Source organism: Cetorhinus maximus, chromosome X (genome assembly GCF_964194155.1).
Source record: "Cetorhinus maximus chromosome X, sCetMax3.hap1.1, whole genome shotgun sequence".
NCBI lineage: Eukaryota > Metazoa > Chordata > Chondrichthyes > Lamniformes > Cetorhinidae > Cetorhinus > Cetorhinus maximus.
This window is the reverse complement of record NC_135917.1, coordinates 15,694,697-15,717,061: the sequence shown is the minus strand read 5'-3', so window position 1 is coordinate 15,717,061 and position 22,365 is coordinate 15,694,697. Positions and strand designations below refer to the sequence as shown.

General features: G+C 41.7%; 1 protein-coding gene across 1 annotated transcript in view; it reads left to right on the top strand.

Annotated features, from left to right (window-relative positions):
- The window catches only part of LOC144672611 (uncharacterized), an 89,945-nt gene that overhangs the window by 58,562 nt on the left and 9,018 nt on the right, over positions 1-22,365 (top strand). The window contains exons 38-48 of the mRNA XM_078534430.1: positions 1,351-1,404; positions 2,822-2,929; positions 3,031-3,084; positions 5,958-6,011; positions 7,088-7,249; positions 7,420-7,527; positions 16,659-16,766; positions 16,857-16,910; positions 19,607-19,714; positions 19,968-20,021; positions 21,333-21,440. Coding sequence (XP_078390556.1) covers positions 1,351-1,404; positions 2,822-2,929; positions 3,031-3,084; positions 5,958-6,011; positions 7,088-7,249; positions 7,420-7,527; positions 16,659-16,766; positions 16,857-16,910; positions 19,607-19,714; positions 19,968-20,021; positions 21,333-21,440 — 972 coding nt within the window. The remainder of the gene's footprint in view (positions 1-1,350; positions 1,405-2,821; positions 2,930-3,030; positions 3,085-5,957; positions 6,012-7,087; positions 7,250-7,419; positions 7,528-16,658; positions 16,767-16,856; positions 16,911-19,606; positions 19,715-19,967; positions 20,022-21,332; positions 21,441-22,365) is intronic.

Genomic DNA, 22,365 nt, shown 5'->3' with positions numbered 1-22,365 from the left:
GTGTAGTCTAGTGGTTTCTGAGTCTCATCATTAGCCCTTGTGCATGCTTTTGTAGCTATTGCCATACATTCTTTAATATTAAATCATTTAAAATTTCTCAGAAATTAAATATAATACACTTCAGATTACATCAACAACTTATTAAAATCTTAGATATGAACTCACTTTATATTAACTTTTCCAATATAAATGCCTATGTAAATTTGCCATACTGTAATTACGCTCTCCTTTCAATGGAGGCACTGCAGCACCATCACTGGTGAAAGAATCTAATCAAAGCATGACAAAGTAACATAAGCAGTTTCCATTGTAAATGCAGATATATGTGGCAGGATTTTCCGCACCCACCTGCCGCCGGGATCTTCCGATCCCGCCGCAAGTCAATGGACTTCTGGCTGGGGCTCCTCCCGCGATGGGACCAGAAAATCCCGGCCATTAATTTATGTAAAGAAAACAAAAACAATAAAGGCAGAATTTATTATTTAAAATGAGGGCTAACCCCTGCCCCCTTCACCTGAAGAAGACTCCCATGACTCCCAATATGCAATGCCATTGACTAGTTTACTATAAATTTTGTTTGGCTGTAGATACAAAGTATTTCAAGTTAGGTCCTTTCAGTGCAGATTTACCTTCCTGTTTCACGTGATGCTATTTGGGGATCTCTCAGCTTTTGCAGGTGTGAAATGCAATTGATAATACAAGTGGGAACCAGGCTGAATATAAAAATTTCAGAGAAGAAGTGAAAAATAAATAAGAGTAGCAAAGGGAGAGAATGAGGACAGACTAGCAGCAAAGATAAAAGGAAATCCAGAAGTCTTCTATAGGAATATAAATAGTAAAAGGGTAGTAAAGGGAGGAATAGAGCCGATTAGAGACCAAAAAGGAGATTTACACCTGAAGGGAGGGGGCATGGCTGAAGTTTTACAAAGATGTTGCCCAAATCATAGTGAAAAAGGAGGTGTTTGAGACACTGGATGGACTAAAAATTGATAAAGAGGAAGTATTGGAAAGAGTGGCTGTATTTAAAGTTGTTGAGTCACCAGCATCGGATGAGATGTATCCGAGGATACTGAGCGAAGGGTGGAAATTGTGAAGGTATAAGCTTCAAATCCACCTTAGATACAGGGGTAGTGTCAGAGGACTGGATAATTGCAAATGTTACACCCTTGTTCAAAAAAAATGTGCTGAGGCAGCACAGCTGAATCGTGTCCTTCTGTGCTGTGACTGTTTTATGATTCTAATTGGCCAAGCATGAGAAATAATCTTTTGAAGTACAATCCCCCACCATCATCAGTTTATTCAGTGCTGTCACTGGTGTCTGTGTGTAACCTGTCCATTTTTGTATTTCAGGGTGAGCGTGGTGAGACAGGTCCTCCTGGCCCTGCTGGCTTTGCTGGTCCTCCTGTAAGTATGGACTCAGAAACAATAAGATAATGGTCATAGCAAATTCTAGATGCACATAAGTGGTCAAATTCTACCCAACAAAGATAAATGGTTCTATGTGAAAGTAATTTCTTTGTACAAGTCCTTTAGATGGGTGGCCAGTGACCTGGTCAGCAAATTCTCCTCAAAAACCACCAATCCCAGTGCAAATTCAGTGCTCATATCCCCACTGGGAATTGCAAGGTCATACTAATATCCACTTATTGGGTGGAATTGATACCATTTGTCCCGGCAGCTGAAGGGTAGGTTTATTTGTCAAAGTCAGTGAGGTAAAATCTCCTGCTAGCTGTTACAGATAGGATCTCCACCCACCATCCCCAGCTGGTGAAGAGTAGAATCTCATGCAGCTGATGGAAAACAAAATCTATCTTTGGTGATGGAGAACAGCATCTCTTCCTAGATACTGAGAGGTTGCACGTCCTTCCAGGATCTCTGCTGTGACTGATAAAGGGTACAATCTTTTCTGACTCATGAAGGTTGGACCACCTGCACCCTGCCTCCCATAGCCCCCTGATGATGCAGGCCCAATTGCCCATTCGCATCCCTACCCTGGCTGATAAAGAAAATAATCTCTCCTGGCTGATGGCCAGATCTCCCTCGAGGATCCCTGACCTGCCTGATGAGGGAAAGGATCTCCCTCAGCTGATGGCCAGCTCTCCCTCTAGGATCTGTACCCTGGCTGAGCGGAAAAGGATCTGCCCTGGCTCGTAACCAGATTACCCTCTAGGATCCCTGACCTGGCTGATATGGAAAGAGATCTACTCCAACTGATGGCCAGATCTCCATTGAGGATCCCTGAACTGGCTGATATGGAAAGGGATCTACCCCAAATGATGGTCAGATCTCCCTCTAGGATCCCTAATCTGGCTGATAAAGAAAAGGATCTACCCCAACTGATGACCAGATCTCCCTTGAAGATTCCTAATCTGGCTGATATGGAAAAGGATCTGCCTCAGTTGATGGTCAGATCTCCTTCCAGGATCCCTATCCTGGCTGATGAGGGAAAGGATCTACCTTGGCTGATAGCCAGATCTCCCTCGAGGATCTCTGACCTGCCTGATGAGGGAAAGGACCTCCCCTGGCTGATGGCCAGATCTCCATCTTGGATCCCTGTCTTAGCTGATAAGGGATAAAATCCCCACTCCCTGGCTCATGGAGGCCAAATCGCCATCTGGAATCCTTTCCTTGGCTGATGGAAGCTAGTTCTCTATCTTGGTAGGCTGCCTTGACTGATGAAGGCAAAATGTTATCCTAATTTTTTGTCTGTTGTCTCTAGTTAAGGAGCCTCTTGAGTCAGCTAAGGTCACATTTTCCCAGTTACAGAACTCCACAGTGAACTCTATGCTTTTGCTCACATCCTGCGCTTTTTTTCTTATAGGGTTCAGATGGTCAAGCTGGTCCCAAGGGTGAACCTGGCGAAACTGGGCAAAAAGGTGATGCTGGCGCTCCCGGTCCTCAGGGTCCATCAGGTGCTCCTGGTCCACAGGTGAGACAAAAATATATTATAAATAGTTCTGCTAAACCAGTTAATTTCTCTAGTGGAAACATTACTAGGACATAAATTCACTTTCTCTTTCCTTTTTTCAGGGTCCAACAGGTGTTACTGGACCTAAAGGTGCTCGTGGTGCTCAGGGTCCCCCTGTGAGTAAGACTTTATTCAGTTAAAGCTTTAAAATCAAATGAAAATGGATAAATATTACCCTTGATAACTAACAAGCTCTAAGAGTGTTGCTTTGGCAACCAGCCATTCTTCAGAATTCTAGCCCCCCACTTATATATGTTTATCAGACATCAGTTTAAATGTAACTGTCTTGTCCTACATATGTGGATGAGCGGTAACAAGCAGGATAGATAAAGGTGGACCAGTAGATGCAATATATTTGGATTTCCAAAAGGCATTCAATAACGTACCGCACGTAAGGCTAATTAGTAAGATAAGAGCCTGTGGTGTTGGGGTTAGCATATTCGCATGGATAGAGGATTGGCTAACTAATAGAAGACAGAGAGTTGGCATAAGGGGGCATTTTCAGGATGGAAACCTGTAACTAGATAATCTCAGAGTAAGGGGGCACCCATTTAAAACAGAGATGAGGAGGAATTTCTTCTCTCAGAGGGTAGTGAATCTGGAATTCTTTACTGCAGGGGGCTGGAGAGGCTGGGTCGTTAACTATATTCAAGGCTGAGATGGGCAGATTTTTAATCAGTAAGGGAATCAAGGGTTATGGGGAAAAGGCAGGAAAGTGGAGTTGAGGATTACCAGATCAGCCATGATCACATTGAATGGCGGAGCAGACTCGATGGGCCGAATGGCCTACTTCTGCTCCTACGTCTTATGGTCTTATAGCTTGCAATGGGGAGTTGCTAGGAACTGCTAGGAGCAAAATCTGGAAGCCCACAACTGGGAGACTAAAGCCAGGAGCTGGGAGCCCAGAGTGTGGAGTGTGGTTCTGAGAACCAGAAGCCAAGAACTGTGAACCAAACACGAACATCCAACAATTATGTGTTAGGAGGCAGGAGCTGGGAACTGAAAGTTGGGGACAAGCAGCTGGAAACTGCTGAAGCTATGAGCAGTTTGTTGGAAGTTGGAAGCAAGGAGCTACTGGGAACGTGAGTTACTATGACCAGTTCCAAGTTGGAAACTGCTGGAAACTACTGAGAATCAGAAGCAAGCAACTGTCTCTTAAACTTATAAAAACCTTCAGCCACTTATTATTTATCTTACCTCTTAAACGTAGTCATCTTCAGGCTTCCACAGATTGAACAGAGCAGTTTCCTGTGTCAGCTACATGATGTAAATATGTTGAAAATGCTGAAGCAAATCTGTGGTATTGTCTCACTGCAGATAAATACAGCACTTGTATTACACTTGAAGTACACCACTTTAGGCCAAAATGTTGCCCCTTTCTTTTGATAGCCACATAATTCACCAGATTGTTCTAAATGACAGAAAACACTTTTGGAATGTCTGTTTGTGACCCTATTCAGTGACAGTTAGATGTTATAAAAATCCAATCACAATAGGTATTGTACATCACACACACCACACAGCACGTTGAGCAGAACTGACCACTGTAGATAGCATAGAGAACATAGTGTCATCAAATTTCTTACGTTATCATCGACTCTACACACCATTCAATCCCCTCCCACACTCTCCCCTATCCCTGACTCTACCCACCCATTTAAGCCCCTCCCACAGCCCCATGTACACTCTCCCCCTATCACTGACTCTACCCACCCATTTAATCCCCTCCCACAGCCCCATGTACACGCTCCCCTATCCCTGACTCTACCCACCCATTTAATCCCCTCCCACATCCCCATGTACACTCTCCCCCTATCACTGACTCTACCCATCCATTTAATCCCCTCCCACAGCCCCATGTATACTCTCCCCTATCACTGACTCTACCCACCCATTTAATCCCCTCCCACATCCCCATGTACACTCTCCCCCTATCACTGACTCTACCCATCCATTTAATCCCCTCCCACAGCCCCATGTATACTCTCCCCTATCACTGACTCTACCCACCCATTTAATCCCCTCCCACATCCCCATGTACACTCTCCCCCTATCACTGACTCTACCCATCCATTTAATCCCCTCCCACAGCCCCATGTACACTCTCCCCCTATCACTGACTCTACCCACACATTTAATCCCCTCCCACACCCCCATGTACACTCTCCCCTATCACTGACTCTGCCCACCCATTTAATCCCCTCCCACATCCCCATGTACACTCTCCCCCTATCATTGACTCTACCCATCCATTTAATCCCCTCCCACATCCCCATGTACACTCTCCCCTATCACTGACTCTACCCACCCATTTAATCCCCTCCCACATCCCCATGTACACTCTCCCCCTATCACTGACTCTACCCACACATTTAATCCCCTCCCACAGCCCCATGTATACTCTCCCCTATCACTGACTCTACCCACCCATTTAATCCCCTCCCATCACTGACTCTACCCACCCATTTAATCCCCTCCCACAGCCCCAGGTACACTCTCCCCTATCACTGACTCTACCCACACATTTAGTCCCATTACTGTACCATATGTGGACTCTGCCCATCCATTTAACCTCATCCAAATCCCACGTACACTCTGCCCTATCATGGACTATTCCATGCTTCTAATCACCTTACAAAGGCTACCCCCTCTCCTGGCCCCTGTAACAGAGGACCATCATGTTAATAATCTCAGTCCATACCCATTCCAAAGACGACCAATTGTGTACAAGCTCAACATTTTGATTTGAACACGGTGACCTTGTACAGAGGAACAAGTGCATGCAGGACAACATGTTTGGAAGTAAGGAGGAACAAGAGTGATAAGTTCAAAGGAGTAATGTTGATAATTAAATAGAGAGAGATGAGGTCACTATTAAAATTGTAATGTGTGAGGTATAATATGAAACAAAGTTTTAGTGGTACTCTAGCTCAGCCTTCATGTAAATTGGATTGATTTCTCATCTTCAACTTTTTTTTCTCCTTCTTAGGGTGCAACTGGTTTCCCTGGTGCTGCTGGTAGAGTTGGTCCACCTGGTCCTAATGTAAGTAACATTCAGGGTTATATTGTTTGTGGCTATACATAAAAATTATCCTTGGGAAGTAGGCAATGGTTAAAACAAAAGAAACACTAGGTGTATTTTTTTAAAAAGAACTCAGTGGCAGCAGGGCATTCCAATTAGTATCAATGCTCTTTGTTAGGAATGGTGAAAATCAGCCAAGGTTCCTCTTACTGCTCACAGTCCACTGTCCTCTGCTGGAAAATGAGTGTGAGCACATCAGGTGAAGACAGGACCAGGCTTGGCTGTGATACTTTCTACGGTTGAGTAGTCTTGACTTACTGCCTATGCTCACACATGAAAAATGGAAACTTCTGTGTGTGCAATGGAACGATAAGCAATATTACTATCCAACTAAATATACTGTAAGTTTGCATTGTCTTGTGAAATTGAGGCACAAACCTGAGTTGTAATTGGCAGAATGTGAAAAATGTACCTTCTCTAGAAGGCAGAACAAACAATTATAATATACAGTGGAACTGTTGTTAAAATAGAGGAAACCAACTCACACCCCTGGTGGATAATGGAAAGTGGTAGGTAATTGAGGATCTGCCATATTTTGTCTTGCATGTACAGTCCAATACTACCCTTGCTGTGAAACTGAAGACATATATAATTCAGATATCAGAAACCTATACAGAAATCATTCTCTGGTTGTGAGGCCGACTTATGCCAGATGGGAGGAGGTTGGTGTTAGGGTTGTCCAGTGTATCATGTAAGGCTTTATCCTGAAAACACTCTAACAGATAAGAAGGAAGAATGGGGGGAGGGTTGGAGGGGTGGAGGGTTTTAATTGGAACATGGATATGGAGGTCTCACTGTCATTATACTATAAATCCAGAAAACTAATGAATAAAATTAAATGACCCAAAGGACATCATTTTAAAATAGTGTGTTATACAACAATTCAGTGAATCTTAACTGTAGCCAGTATTAAAAGGCACATTGTATCATTTTAACTTTTACTAAAGACCCAGTCAAGATTCCTTTTATCCATCCTTACAATTCCTGTTGGTAAGTTTCTTCATTTCTGTTTGTTAATGGTTGCTCTCTTCCTACAGGGTAACCCAGGCCCAGTGGGTCCTCCTGGTTCTCCTGGTAAAGATGGTCCTAAAGGTCTGCGTGGTGATCCTGGTAATGCTGGACGTGCTGGCGACCCTGGTCTTCAAGGGCCAGCTGGTGCTGCTGGGGAGAAAGGTGAACCCGGTGAAGATGGTCCCCCTGTAAGTATAGAATGAGAGAAAGTAAAATTTGACGGGCAGTTAGTGCCTATTTATTGTTTCATTTATAGTCAGTGTTAAAAACTTTTCTTGGTTCATTTTGTTTTCATGCTTTCTACTGTTTTTCAGTGTAAAATCCATGCAAATAAGTGTTGTTTTTCATTCTCTGGTAGGGTCCTGATGGTCCTTCAGGTCCACAAGGTTTGGCTGGTCAGCGTGGCATTGTAGGTCTTCCTGGTCAGCGTGGAGAAAGAGGTTTCCCTGGTCTCCCTGGTCCTTCTGTAAGTATAGCATGACATTACATAAAACTGACTCTTTCCATTTTAAGTATAATTAGTCCCAACATCACCTTACTGAGAGAAATTATTCACTCAACGTTGGGCCATGTTATACTCTCAGTAATGGTAAAGCTAATCAGACTCAACAATGCCCATACTCATGAGATCCAGAGAGTTATTGACTCGCGGTAATAGCCATTAATAGGTGTTAGCAAAGACTAGTTAATTATAGAAGTAAAATGGAACATAAAGTATATACTTCACAGTGACTAGATATTCACTGAGTAATATTAAAACTTATAAACAAATCAGATGATGTGCAGTGCACAGAGCAGTCCTGTAATAAATACAGGACTGATCACAGAATCACAGTGCAGAAGAGGCCCTTCGGCCCATCGAGTCTGCACCGACACGTGAGAAACACCTGACCTACCTACCTAATCCTATTTACCAGCACTTGGCCCATAGCCTTGAATGTTATGACGTGCCAAGTGCTCATCCAGGTACTTTTTAAAGGATGTGAGGTAACCTGCTTCCACCACCCTCCCAGGCAGTGCATTCCAGACAGTCACCACCCTCTGGGTAAAAAAGTTTTTCCTCACATTCCCCCTAAACCTCCTGCCCCTCACCTTGAACTTATGTCCCTTATTATCTAGGGTTCTGTCATATATAATGTACAGGTATCTATTCCGTAATATTTAGAACACAGTTTGTAACATATGCAGTGCAGAAAACAGGCCTGCAATATATGTATATATATAGTATAGATAGTACAGTGAGCTGTCCTATATATGTGCAGTCTGGAGAGTATTTTTAAATATCTACAGTGTAGAGATCAGTCCTGAATATAGACAGGATAAAAACAAACTACGGCATAAATACAATATAGAAACCAGCCCTGTAACATACAGTAGAGAGACTAACCTAATACCTAGAGTATTGAGATAAATCCTATAATAAGTACATTATATAGACTGGCCTAGTAATATCTTCAGTAGAGAGACTAGCTCATTAATATATACAGTATAGGGACCAGTTGTACACAGTATAGAGACCAGTCATTTTAGCATAGGCATTAAATATTAATCTAATATGTACAGCTTGGAGACCAACTCATGTAGTATAGACCCCAGCTTAATTTATATTAAATGGACACCAGGACTGTAGAAAGTACAGTATATATAAGCTAATCTAAAAATTAATTAAATCTAAAAAATATAGAGGGCAGCCCTGAAATATAGACAAAATAGAAACCAGGCTTGTAATATATAAAACAAAAAGTAATATACACAGTATAGACACTAGCCTTGCAGTATAAAATTATATAGACTAATCAAGTATCTACAGTATAGAAATCATTGCTATGATATATACAGAATAAGGGCCAGTCCACTGTATTTACAGTGCAGAGACCAGCTCTACAATATGGACAGTAGAGAAATTGGTACTGTGTACTGTAAGCCAATGATGCATTGTGTTGAAACACCCGATCATATATACAGTATAAGAGATCAGTTCTGTATTATAGGCAGTCTACAGGCTTTCTTATTAATCTCTACAATGTAGGGATCCTGCAGCCTTGCAATATATGTTGTATAGGGAACAATACTGCAATGCATGCAATATAGAGAACAGTTTTGTAAACAATACGGGATAGTAACCAGCCTCTAAGTATGTAAGTGCAGGCGACAGACCTCTAATACATTATACAGACTGACCTTCTAAAATTTATAATATGAAGAGCACCCAGTAATGCATACAGTGTAGAAACCAGTCTATAATGCATAATAATTGGTATAAAAATCAAATTTGTAATCTAAATTAGTAATAATGCTGTTATTACCATTCCTGTGATATATGCAGCATAGAGACTGGCCCTAAAGAATGCACAGAAAATAGCCTGTCCCTATAGAATGTGCAGTATATTGTCCAGCCCTGTAGAATGTACAGTATAGAGATCCAGCCCTGTAGAAACACAGTATAGAGACCAGTTCTATAGAATGTACAGTATATGGCTGAGCCCTATAGAATGTATATTATAGGGCCCAGCCCTGCAGAATGTACAGTATAGAGACCTGGCCCTGTAGAATGCACAGTATAGAGACTGGTACTGTAAAATGTACAGTATATGGTCTGGCCTTTTAAAATATACAGTATAGGGTTTAGTCCTGTAAAATGTACAGTATAGAGATTGGCCCTGTGAAATGTACAGGTTAGAGGCTGGTCCTATTGAATGTATAGTACAGAAAACAGGTCTGTAGAATTCTCAGTGCAGAGACCAACCAAATAGAATGCAAAATATAAAGACGGGCCCTACAAAATGTACAGTATAGGGTACAGCCCTGTAGAATGAACAGTATGGAGACCAGCTCTGTAGAATGTACAATATAGAGAAGGGCCCTGTGGGATGGACAGTATAGAAACCGGCCCTACAGAATGTATAGTATAGGGTTCAGACCAATAGAATGTACAGAATAGAGATGGGGCCTATAGAATGAACAGTAAACAGACTGGCCCTATACAATATATAGTATATTGGGCAGCTCTATACAACATACCATATAGGGTCCTGCACTGTTGAATGTCCAGTAAAGAGACTGGTCCTGTAGAATGTACAATCTATGCTCTTGCCCTATAAATTGTAGAGTATAGGGGCCAGCCCTGTACAATGCACAATATAATTTCATACTGCAGGGCTGGGCTCTATACTGTGTATATTACTTTTTACTTTATATATTACAGGCCTGGTTTCTATATTGTGTGTATTGCAGGGCTGGCCTCTTTTTTAGAAAAAATAAATTTTAGATTAGCTTATATATACTGTACTTACTACAGTCCTGGTGTCCACATTATATAAATTAAGCTGGGGGCTATACTGTCAATATTGATCACAGCCCTATAGAATGCACAGTATAGACACTGTCCCTGTAGAATTACAGTATAGAGTTCAGCCCCATAGAATATATAGTCTAAAAACTATCCCTAGAATGGTCAGCATAGAGACTGGACCTGTAGATTGCAAAGTATAGAGACAGGTCCTGTTGAATATACAGTTTAGAGACCGGCCCTACAGAATGCTCAATGTAGAGACCAGGCCTATAGAATGTATAGTATACAGACCAGCCTTGTAGAATGTACAGAATACACACCAGCCCAATAGAACGATTTAATAGATACTAGCCGTGTAGAACGTCCAGTATAGACACCGGAGTTTTACCATGTATGGTTTAGAAGCCAGCCCTATAGAATGCAGAGCATAGAGGCTGGCCCTGTAGAATATACAGCATAGGCATCGGCAATGTAGAATGTACAGTATTGAGACCATTCCTATAGAATGCACAGTGTAATGACTGACCCTGTCGGTCATAGGTACCAGCCCTGTAGAATGTACAGTATAGAGAACAGTCCTATAGACTGTACAGTACAGTGAGCAGCACTATAGAATGTACAGTGTGGAGACTGATCGAATAGAATATACAGCATAGGGACTAGTCCTTCTGAATGTACAGTATAGGGGCCAGCTCTGTAGAACATACAGTATAGGGACCAGCCCTGCAGAATGTACAGCATGGAGGCCAGCCCTATAGAATTTACAGAATGGAGATCAGCCCTGTAGAATGCAAATTATAGAGACAGCCTTTCAAGATGCACAGCATAGGGACTAGACCTATAGAATGCAGATTATAGCGACCAACCCTATAGAATGTACAGTACAGAAGATTACCCTATAGAATGTACAATATAGAGACTGACCCTATAGAATGCACAGCATTGGAACCAGCCATGTAGAATGTACAGAATAGAAATTGGCCCTATGAATGTACAGTATAGGGGCAAGCCCCTGTAGAATATACAGTATAGGGACCAGCCCCTGTAGAATGTACAGTATAGGGACCAGCCCCTGTAGAATATACAGTATAGGGACCAGCCCTGTAGAATGTACAGTATAGGGACCAGCCCCTGTAGAATATACAGTATAGGGACCAGCCCCTGTAGAATGTACAGTATAGGGACCAGCCTTGTAGAATATACAGTATAGGGACCAGCCCTGTAGAATATACAGTATAGGGTCCAGACCTGTAGTATGTACAGAATAGGGACGAGCCTTGTAAAACATATAGCATAGGAGCCAGCCCTGTACAATGTACAATATAGGGACCAGCCTTGTAGAATATACAGTATAGAGACCAGCCCTATAGGATGTACAGAATAGGGACCAGCCCTGTATTATCTACCATATAAGGTCAAATCTCTAGTTGATCCCATTATGTCCTGTATACTGGATCACATGTGTAGTGGATCAGAGCTTGCTCTGGACCAAATTGTGAACTGGATCACACAGTCTACTGCTTATTGATGCCGGCTGGATCACACATGAATACTGGAGCATGTTGAGTCTTGGGTTTCAGTTGGGTACTGTATCACATTGAGTACTGATTATATTGTGTACTGGATCATGTTGAGTACTGGGTCATGGTGGTTGTTGGATCACGATATATGGTGGCTTAACATTTTCAAGATAACGACCATGACTCAAACTCTGAAAACAGTTTGATGTTTATTATGTACATTTAAATGTAAAGTGTATGCTGCTAGAATGCGTGGTGAATGTTTCATAAAACTAGGTTCACCACACCATCATCCAGCAGATACTGGTCAGGGGCTATAATTATTTGTCTTTAAGAGCTGCACTTTAAAGGCTAGCAAGTACTGTTTTTGTATTAATGAAGGTTTAACTGAGTATTGCATAAGGTTTGTAAGGGTTGCGAAGCTCGAGTTGGCTGAATTTTTTTCCAATGCAAGATAGCATGCGCTATAATGATCGCAAAATGCAGCATCCAATGAAAGCAGAGCATCAATAATCATTGCCAGCATCTTTTTTAAAGAAAGGTTTGTATACTGCCTTATCATGTCTCGCAGAAGCAGCTCAAAGCGCTTAAGAAACAACAGTTTACTTTCGGAGTGGCATGACTGTTGTTATGTCGGCAAATGCGGCAGTCAAGTTGCAAACAGCAAATGAGATGAATGATCAGTTAATCTGTTTTTGGTGGTGTAGGTTGAGCGCTAATCAGCCGCTTAAAGCATTGAAATTGCGCATGTCAGCCCAGTGCAGCTATTTCCACAGCAATTTTCCTCGGACAATGGAGTGTACCAGACACAGGAAGTACCATTTTGACAACCAGGCGCTAAAGGCTTTAATAAAAGGAATGAGCGAACAAATACCTGCATGGAGGGCCGATCCTCCTCAAACACCTGATTCAGCAGGTATGGAAAGAAATCGTGGAGCATGTAAATGCTGTTTCCAGAATCCTCGGGACCTGGCAAGATGTCAGGAAGAAGATGGCAGAACTCAAGAATTCGGCTAAGGTAAGTCAATAATATTAATATGCACCTGCCATAAGTGGACATGCAAGAAAGTCAACCCTGGCAAACTTCTCATCCTTTCCTGCTTCTCTATGAAAACTGGTATGCAGAGGTTAACCAGTGCAGCACTGCCATGAGATACAAGGGCTATGAATGGTTAGCATGAATTGGGATATTTATGTATAAGAGAGATGTAGTTCTGAAGTGCTTATGCAAATTTGTGTGTACTGCAACAATTCCAAAAGGGGATTTAGATAATGACTGTTTAGAAGTGAACCTAGCATGGTGATACCCATTTAATGAAAACATCTAGTATGTCACAGAAACTGTACAAATGCATGACATTGTCAGTGCTCTGTGTACATTCAATATATCAATACTGTTCTTCTACTTGCAGGACAAGATGGCCTTCAATCAGCGAGAACAGTGCTGCACTGGACCCATCCAATACAAGCCCCCTACCCTATCCAAGAACGCCACTTTGGAAATATTACGCGGGGAGAGTATAGAGGGATTGGGGGACGACAAAGCTGGAAGCTTCCGATGAGTTCATGGCTAGTACTACAATATTCATTTTATATAATTTTGTCCTGTTGAATGACTGTCATTCAGATACATGCTCAACCTAAGTAACAGTGCAGATAATACCATGGAATGACATATTATCATCTCTTTTTACAGAAATGGAGAAACAGAGTGTAGCAACAACTAGTGTCTGCAAAAAAGGTCACAACACACAGCACTCTGTATCACAATCACTCTCTACCAAACGTCAAGAACAGTTACACAACCCATTGGATGTAGATGGTGAGGTTCAGGAGGGGTCTTAGGGTAAGTCACAACTCACTGGTGAGGAGGAGAAAATAGTGTTGGCAGACTAGGCATTTGCTGATCAAAAGTCCAGCATGGTTACTGGCCCTGCTGCAACACTAAGGGATTTTGACCACATAGGACCTGCTTACAGTCAGACATTGCTGTTTGAGCAGATTATCCAGCTGAGCTACTTGTGTCCATGGAACATTCACTGCAAGATCTTGAAAGGATTGTGGAGAAATACACTACCTAGATCTGTGCAGTCATAGAATGATTGTCTACACTGCAGTTGTCCATGGAGAGTATGGTAACTCTAGTGGCATCTGCAGTGGAATTTCCAGAGTGCAAGTCATAGGCACAGTGGGGACATCTCTCATGAATGTTCACACTACCACTATAGAAACCTTGGACTCAGATCTTAAAGATGCTCTTTTTTCCAGCTTCAGCACACTTGGAGATTGGACACAGAAAACTTTGAGTAAGGATTCACAAACCTTATAGATGCCCAAAGTTCTGTTCCCACAATCAGTGGACATTTTCAGGGACCGCCCAGTGGCAGGAAGTGGTTAAAGAACAGATTATTGGTTCAAATGATGACCCAGGTCATCAAGCATCCCTGCACAAGTGGCAGTAGATATGCCAGAAAATAGACAGGAACAGGTGGCAAGAACATGACTGAGCCAAATGCAAAGGTACTGGAGTTCTTACAACATGGAAGTCTCATGCTACTACAATTCTGACAACCTGACAATGGAACCCAGCAGCCAGATAACTCACCTATTTCTTCCGAGGAAATCACTGAGGAGGAGGCGAGGTCAGTATTATACTCCACAACAATCCACAGGTACAAAGTGCAAGCAATGACTAAATTCACTGAACACACAATGGTTGGAATAAAAACACTGGATTTAATTTGTACATTGTTCTGTGTGTTTCTTTGCTGGCTCAGTGTCATAGTTTGTTTTATAAGGCTCCTGTGAAGAGCCTTGGGACTTTTCATTATGTCAAAGATGTTATATAAATATAAGTTAAATATAAGTTGTTGTTGTTGTTTATTTGTCTTCGGTCAGAATATAACAGGATCCTGGATTCAGATAGGAATAGATGATATTTGAGGATCTGCAAGGGAAAGTGCAACTGCAGCTGGTTTAGGGGTGTGTCATTTATATATGTAGACAGCACCACCACTTACTGGAAGACAATTTGGATTGGCGGTTGTGTACCAGCCTTCCCTGCTGCACTGCTGGCTCTGCAGCTGCTTCTTTGTTCACACTCAAACTTTTGTCATGTCTTTAGCATTCTGTTCCTCTTCCATGGTCTTTGCAAACTAAAAGAAAAAAAACTTGCATTTAAGTACTCACCTTACATTGTACCAAGTGTTTCATTTCCAATAAATTGCTTCTAAAGTGCAGTCGTTGTTGTTATCTGGGCAAATGTGGCCGGCAATTTTGCGCACAGCAAGATCGCACAAATGGCAAATGAGGTATGTGACCAGTTAATCTGCTTTTGGTGGTGTTGGTTGAGGCATAAATAATGGCAAGGACACCAGGATAACTCCCTCCTTTTCTTTGGATAGCACCATGGGTCTTTTGCATCCACCTGAATAGACAACACTCCCTTAGTACAGCACTGAAGATTTAATCTAGACCATATGCTCAAGTCCTGGAGTGGTGCTTGAACCCATAACTAATTGAGACAAGCTGGCAGAGCAAAGTTACTTAGTCTTTATTGTTACTTATGAGACCCTGGGAGGGCTGTATTGTAAGGTATCACCTGATCAGTAACGATACCTGAAACACTGCTTTTAAGATCCCAGTGGTATGTTCTATAATTATCTTGGCTGTAATAGGGCCTTCATTGTACCTGTAGCTGTGCTGGATATCATGAATCCTGCTTGCTGAGAGTGCTGTTGATCTCCCAGGAACCATTCTTCAACTCCCTCCCCTTCAACTAAAGGTAGCAAAATGATTTCCTTAAAGTCAAGGCATCATGAGAGTTCTTAGAGAAGCAGGAATTCCATTGCATCACTCTGTGCTGAGGAGCTGTACGCCAACTAGACTATGATAGAATTAAATCCCTTTCTGTTCATGTAGGGCACAGCATTGTCTATGGGGATCCAAATGGCATCATTGGTACCATCAGCAATTCCTGGACTCTGAGAAATCCAGTAGACTTGTAGAATTCTGCAGCCTCGTCACATTGCTGCTGTTGATTTGTGGCTGTAGTGGCGGAATCTGCTGAATAATACACCTATCACCTCCTTGATACATCAGTGGTCAGCAAACTGGCCTAGTCCTCACCTGGAAGGACAAAGACTTTGGACACTTTGGTCATTGGTTGTATCCTACGAATGTAACTAGAAGTAATCATTGAGGAGATGGCACTGCTCTATCAAAGCCTCCTAATTTTACCCTCATCCCCCTATGCCAACATTGCTTAATTATTCATGTCATTGTGCCTGGATTGTAGTCCAATGTGTTGTGTACCAGTGCAATGCCACTGTCATCCTTATAGGCAATCTTACATCCAGGACTGTCACTTACGCTCTTCCTGGTCCTCTTCAGCCAACTGAATGCAAGTGATGCACTGATACCAACATATGTGCTGTCCTAATCAGCTGCAGTTGTAGCTCTCTTCTGTAGCAGACCCTCAAAGTGAAGCAAGGGTGGGAACACAGTGTATGTGAAAAATGGTGCCAGTAGAATTTAAGGACCAACTGTACAGGATTTAACGAGGTTTACACATGGATTCAGCGCTATAACACTGAACAGCCACTTCATCCCAGCAAGAAAGATGGACTGAGAGTGTGCTGTACCGCTACACTGCTGAAATGACCAACACCTGGAACAGGGATGTTAACAGTGACACCAACAGTCATTTTCAACCTTAAGATATTTGAAAAACTGATGCATCAAAGACATCCTGATATGTAACCCCCATTTTGCTTTTCCCCCTAGGGTGAGCCTGGCAAACAAGGAGCTCCTGGTTCCGCTGGCGACCGAGGCCCCCCTGGCCCAGTTGGTCCACCTGGTCTTACTGGTCCTTCTGGTGAACCTGGACGTGAAGTATGTAAATATTTTGTATTGTGATTCTTTAAATGGGTTAATTTGTCTTGTGTTCTATTGTGAGTCTGACTATCTTATATCTCCTGACAGGGCAACCCTGGTGCTGATGGTCCTCCCGGTCGTGATGGTGCAACTGGTATGAAGGTAAGATAAATAAATTGTGTATTAACATCGAAGGGAATTAGTGAGTTTTTTTCACAATGGGCTTGAAATTAGTCATAAATAAATTCAAAGACTTAGTGAAGTGGATTTGTGAACATTCTTTTTTTTGAGTATCAGGAAGTTAGTTATAAAATAAAGCTCCCTCTGCCCCAGTAACCTGCCTGTGTCCCAATATCAGAAGACTCCTAACATGCAGAGCTGTCTGAGCGAGATTAGACTAATTGGGAGCACTCTGAACTGTGAACCCATATTTGATAAGAATTGATTTTGCATTGGTCTCTTCCTCAATCACCACAATTAGCGATTAAAGATGAGACCATGTCAACGTTTAAGAATAGGTGGCTGAAAGTTAAAGGAGTACAGGGATATGGGAGCAGGGCAGACATATTGAATTTGGATTACCAGTCATGTGGAGGTTAAACATCATCATGGACTGGTTGGGCCAAATAACCTATTTCCATGTTGTAATTTCTAAATAATTCTATGTAATTCTATGAAACTATCTGAACTCATATGACATAGGAGTCTGCATAAAATTAAGTCTTTTAACTCATCAGTCTGGGCTAGATTTGAACCAAGGGCCCAGGGACAAAGGGCAACAATTAACTCATTGCACTGCCTAGTCCCTCAGAAATCAAATGCATAAATATCCAAAAATTGAACATTAGCAACTGTAATGCCTCATCTTGGCTTCCTCCAATCAAAGAATAGCAAGTGCAAGAAGAACTCCTACACTTGTCTGAAAATGTATTCAAATGTGTGAATTTGAGAGGTTAAGTGCTACGTCAGGAGTCCAGGTCCAAAACATTAATATTAGAAGCAAAGTCACCATATTAAAAGAAAAAAAATGATTAGACAGTGGTTAAAAGCTGCCCAAACAGATAATTAGCTAGTTTCCATAACAAATTAAGTGGACAACTAAAGAATATAATAGATTAGCTGTAGCAGCTAAATAAATTGTTTGTTCCTTAATTAATTCAAACTTCAGTAAGCATTGTCAAAATTATTCAGAAGAACAATGTTGAACTTGTTTTTTTCATATTCTTTATTTTGTGTTTCAGTTCATTGAGTTGAATTGTGATATGTGTTGAGTTCACTATAAATGTACCTGTGTAATGTCAATGACATACTAAAGGAGAGGTTCACACACACAAAATGCTTGTGCCCAGGCAATGTCAACAATGGCAAGGTGGGGAGGGACTCCATTAATCCAACATAGAGCCAGTGCTGCATTGATAGAGTTGGAAGTCCATGTGCCAATATTGTGCAAAAAAAAGCTTCTTGTACCTCAAAAACTGTCAGGCAGTAATGTACCTGTGCCAGACAGAGAGGGATTAGCAATACCTAGTTTTTACCCATTTCAGAAAGAGTGACTTTTCCCAGTTATTACTAGTATCACATGCCCAGTTTTTACCAGTTCCAGGGATAGATGATTTTCCCAGCTATTACCAAGACCTGAGAAGGATGGCCATAGGCGCTTTATATTACCGATACCAGCTGGATTGTTGGGCATGTGCCCAGTTATTACCAGACAGAGAAAGGGACTCCATGTACTCCAAACATCAAGAGTAGCAGATAGGTACTCCACATACCATAGACTCTGCCATGGTCAGGCAGGAACAGAGTTCGCAAACTAAGAAATCGCTCACAGAGCTATCATGGTTAACAAAACTATGCAGCAGGCTTACTAGACAAAATAGTTTTCTCCTTTTCCGATGTAGCCATATGTATGTGAAACAGTATCTTATTTATAAAAGGTGTTCAATGGTCATTGCCTCCCTTTGTAACATGCTGCATGCTGTCATTTTATTAGACTTTCCATAACATTTTCAAACATCACAGCTTCCCTATATTCTGCAATATTCGCTTACAAGCCAATAATCAAATAAATTTTTAATACCCTGCCCCCTATTCCACCTCAAACCACAGTTGTCAGTAAATTGACTTGGGAATGTTTGGGCTAAACTGTGTCTTGAGACATTATTCAGGTCATTAATTGTACCTTTGGCTGAAAAATTGAATCAAAATGAAGTGAGAACATGAGAAATAAGAGCAGGAGTAGACCACATGGCCCATCAAGCCTACTCGATCAGATCATGGCTGATCTTCTACTTCAACGCCATTAACCTGCGCTAGCCCCGTATCCCTTGATGTTTTTAATACGTAGAAATCTATCAATCTCAGTCTTGAACATACTCAATGACTGAGCCTCCACAGCTCTCCAGGGCATAGAATTCCAAAGAACCATTCAATATGTAAAAAATAATTGTGTCATGCTATGGTCAATGTTGTTGTATGATTTCAAGGAACCTTTTCAGGTTTTAAAATGTTTAGTACATATATTGAATCCTTGTGTATCTAACCCTGTTAGAAGTTTGTAGCATTGAAGGAAGCCATTTGTCCCATTGTGTTGGTGCTGGTTTTGGATTTGTCAGAGCAATCCAAAATTAATTTCATTGCCTCGCTTTTTCCTAATTTCCTTGTATCTTTCCCTGCGTCAAATATTTATATACTTATTCCTTAAAAGGGGTCTCTACATCAACCATTCATTGTGGTAATGCATGTCATGCTCCAATAAACCTGCATGTGAAGTAGTGAAAGCTCATTTATTGAAAAAGATTTCAGTCCTCCAGAGATCAGTGATTGGCTAATGATGGCTTTCTCCTCCTTCCGAACAGGGTGACCGAGGTCAAACTGGTCCTGCTGGTGCCCCTGGTGCTCCTGGTGCCCCTGGCGCTCCAGGTCCTGTTGGCCCGACTGGCAAACAAGGAAATAGAGGTGAACCTGTAAGTATCAGTGTCTTCAGAACATCAGTATTGTTTAATTTGCAATAGCTGGAAAATAATAAACATGTAAGATCAGCCACATGTGCCAGAAAAAAATTATATATTCAATTGTTAAACTCTATATTTAGTTTCTCATATTTTTACTAAAGGGCCTAACATTAAGTAATTTTAGTCACTAGCAATCTTTGTTTAGACCATTCATCCTCTTTGTGTTTTATTATTGAAGTAATAAAGTTATTTTCTTTTGATGTAGGGCGCTCAAGGTCCAATGGGTCCTTCTGGTCCTGCTGGTGCTCGTGGTATGCCTGTAAGTAATCTTTATAACATAATGTTATGAAACATTATCATGTGCGATTTTTTTTGATTAATTAGGCTAAACAAGACAAGAAGTTAGGTTAAAAATTTAGGTTAGCTGTTATAGAAAGGAGTAATTTATTTTGTTAAAAGCTACATTCTTCTGAGAGCTAGTGCAGACACGAAAGGCTGAATGGCCTCCTTCTGTGCTGTAACCATTCTGTGATTCTGTGATCACATATGTAACTGCTGAGAGAATGCTGCACATTGCAGAAATAATGGCTGGCATTTTCCTGGCCCCGAGGTGGTGGGCTGAAAGGTAGGGGTAGTGTGGTAGTTCAGAAAAATAGTGGGGAGCTATATTGGGATGGCTCCCCAATGCAGTCCTGCTGCTAGGTACAGAAACAGACGTGGACTAGCGCTGAACAGAGGTGGACAACTGATTTACATATTTAAGGACACTATTAGGGCATTTTGCCAGTGGCAGAACAGCCCCTGGGCCTCATGGCAAGGCTGCCAGCTTCATTGAGGTGGCCTCCTTTTGGCTAGAGGCTCCATGCCCCAAAGAAGGGGTCCTGGGCAAGGAGGGCCAGCTCTGCGGCCCCAATAGGCCATTCAGAGGGACCTCCTTCCTTGGCCCCTCTGATGGTTATTTTTTAAATTTACCTCATCACCCTTTTGATCCCTGAGCTGCCTTAGCAGTGCCCAGCTCTCCTGGTGGGGGTGCTGAAGATCTCGACCTGCTGCCCCTCTAATCGGGCCGGCAATATTGGGAGACCATCCTGGAGGCAGCCGATTAGGAGGACGCCACTGGTAAAATGGCTGAGCCACTCCCGGTGCCAACAAGTGCGGGCGCGGGACCCCCATTTCATCCTGACATCAGGGGCTCAAAATTCTGACCAATATCTCATTTCAGAGCTATCTGTTTCAGTAATGGCATATAAACTGTCTCAGAGAATGTAGTGAAAGACATTTTGTAAAGATGCAATACATTCATTCCTTACAAACAGTCCTACAATGATCTAAGCACTTCACTAGTCTTTAACCAGAACTGTCAGCATCTGGAATATGATCAGAATGTCTGATCACAAATCCAGTGAAACAAAAGGGCCTTTAGATGATACTGCAATACATTTTAATTTAATGCCCAATGGAATTTCAACTAACCATGTAAAATTCACAATGATATTGTCATTCCAGGATCGTGTAGTAGCATTTACTTTTGTAAAAGTTGATACATTTTTAACCAAAAATATGAGTCTCATTCCAAATCAGCAAGACTTGACAAGCCTGCTTTAACCTCTTACATTAATATTCTCTTCAGGGTCCTCAAGGTCCTCGTGGTGACAAGGGTGAAGCTGGTGAGACAGGTGAAAGAGGGCAGAAAGGTCACAGAGGCTTCACTGGTCTGCAGGGTTTACCTGGTCCTCCTGTAAGTATTTTTAACACAAACAATACAATTCAGGACACTGCATTGTAAACCTAGTGGAATTGATTATTTTCACTTTTTATGGACACCTATATGCAATCTAACCAATCTTCTTATTTGTAAAGATACAAGAATTTGCATTCATATTGCATCTCATCTTGTGCTTAGGACACTATTAAACACTTCACATTCAGTGAATTATTTAGTTGCTGTTGTAATTCAGTTAAATGAAGTAACAAAATTGCACTCAGCATGATCCCATAAATGAAAGAATAATGATAAAATCTAGTTTTGGTGATATTCATTAAGTTAGAGCACCAGAAGAATTCCATTGCATATCTTCCAGTAGTGCCACAGGATCTTTAACATCCACCTGAACAAGCAGACAGGGCCTTCATTTAATGTCTCATCCATCTCTGGTAATGCAGCACTCTCTCAGTACTTCAATAAAATATCACCCTAGATTAGATGCTTAAATCCTGAAGTGGGATTTGAAGCCACAAACTACTGACTCAGCAGCAAGTGTGACATCAACTCAGCTAGTTCTTTATTTCTTATTTCCAAACTATTGCAAGGAATTGATGCACACCTGATTCTCAGTTGTTAAAGCTAGTGTATAATAAAGCCACACAGACCAGAAGGAACCAGGCTTAGTTTGTGATCTGTGTTAAGTTTAATTATCTAGCAGTAATGGCAATAGGAACACAACAGTTGGCCTCAAACCCCTAGGCTTAGGGATGGGTAAAATGATCCAAAGTTCCCATTCCTGATCCAGTGATCCTCTACTGGGAAGTGCATTGTATCAGTGGAACATTAGTTCCAGATAGGATTGACCTTAACTGTAATGGCCCCTCATGGTCAAATTGCCTGCCAACCTGTAGCGTTCTGGCTCAAGAATAGCCATGTGAGTAAAATATCAGAGGACACC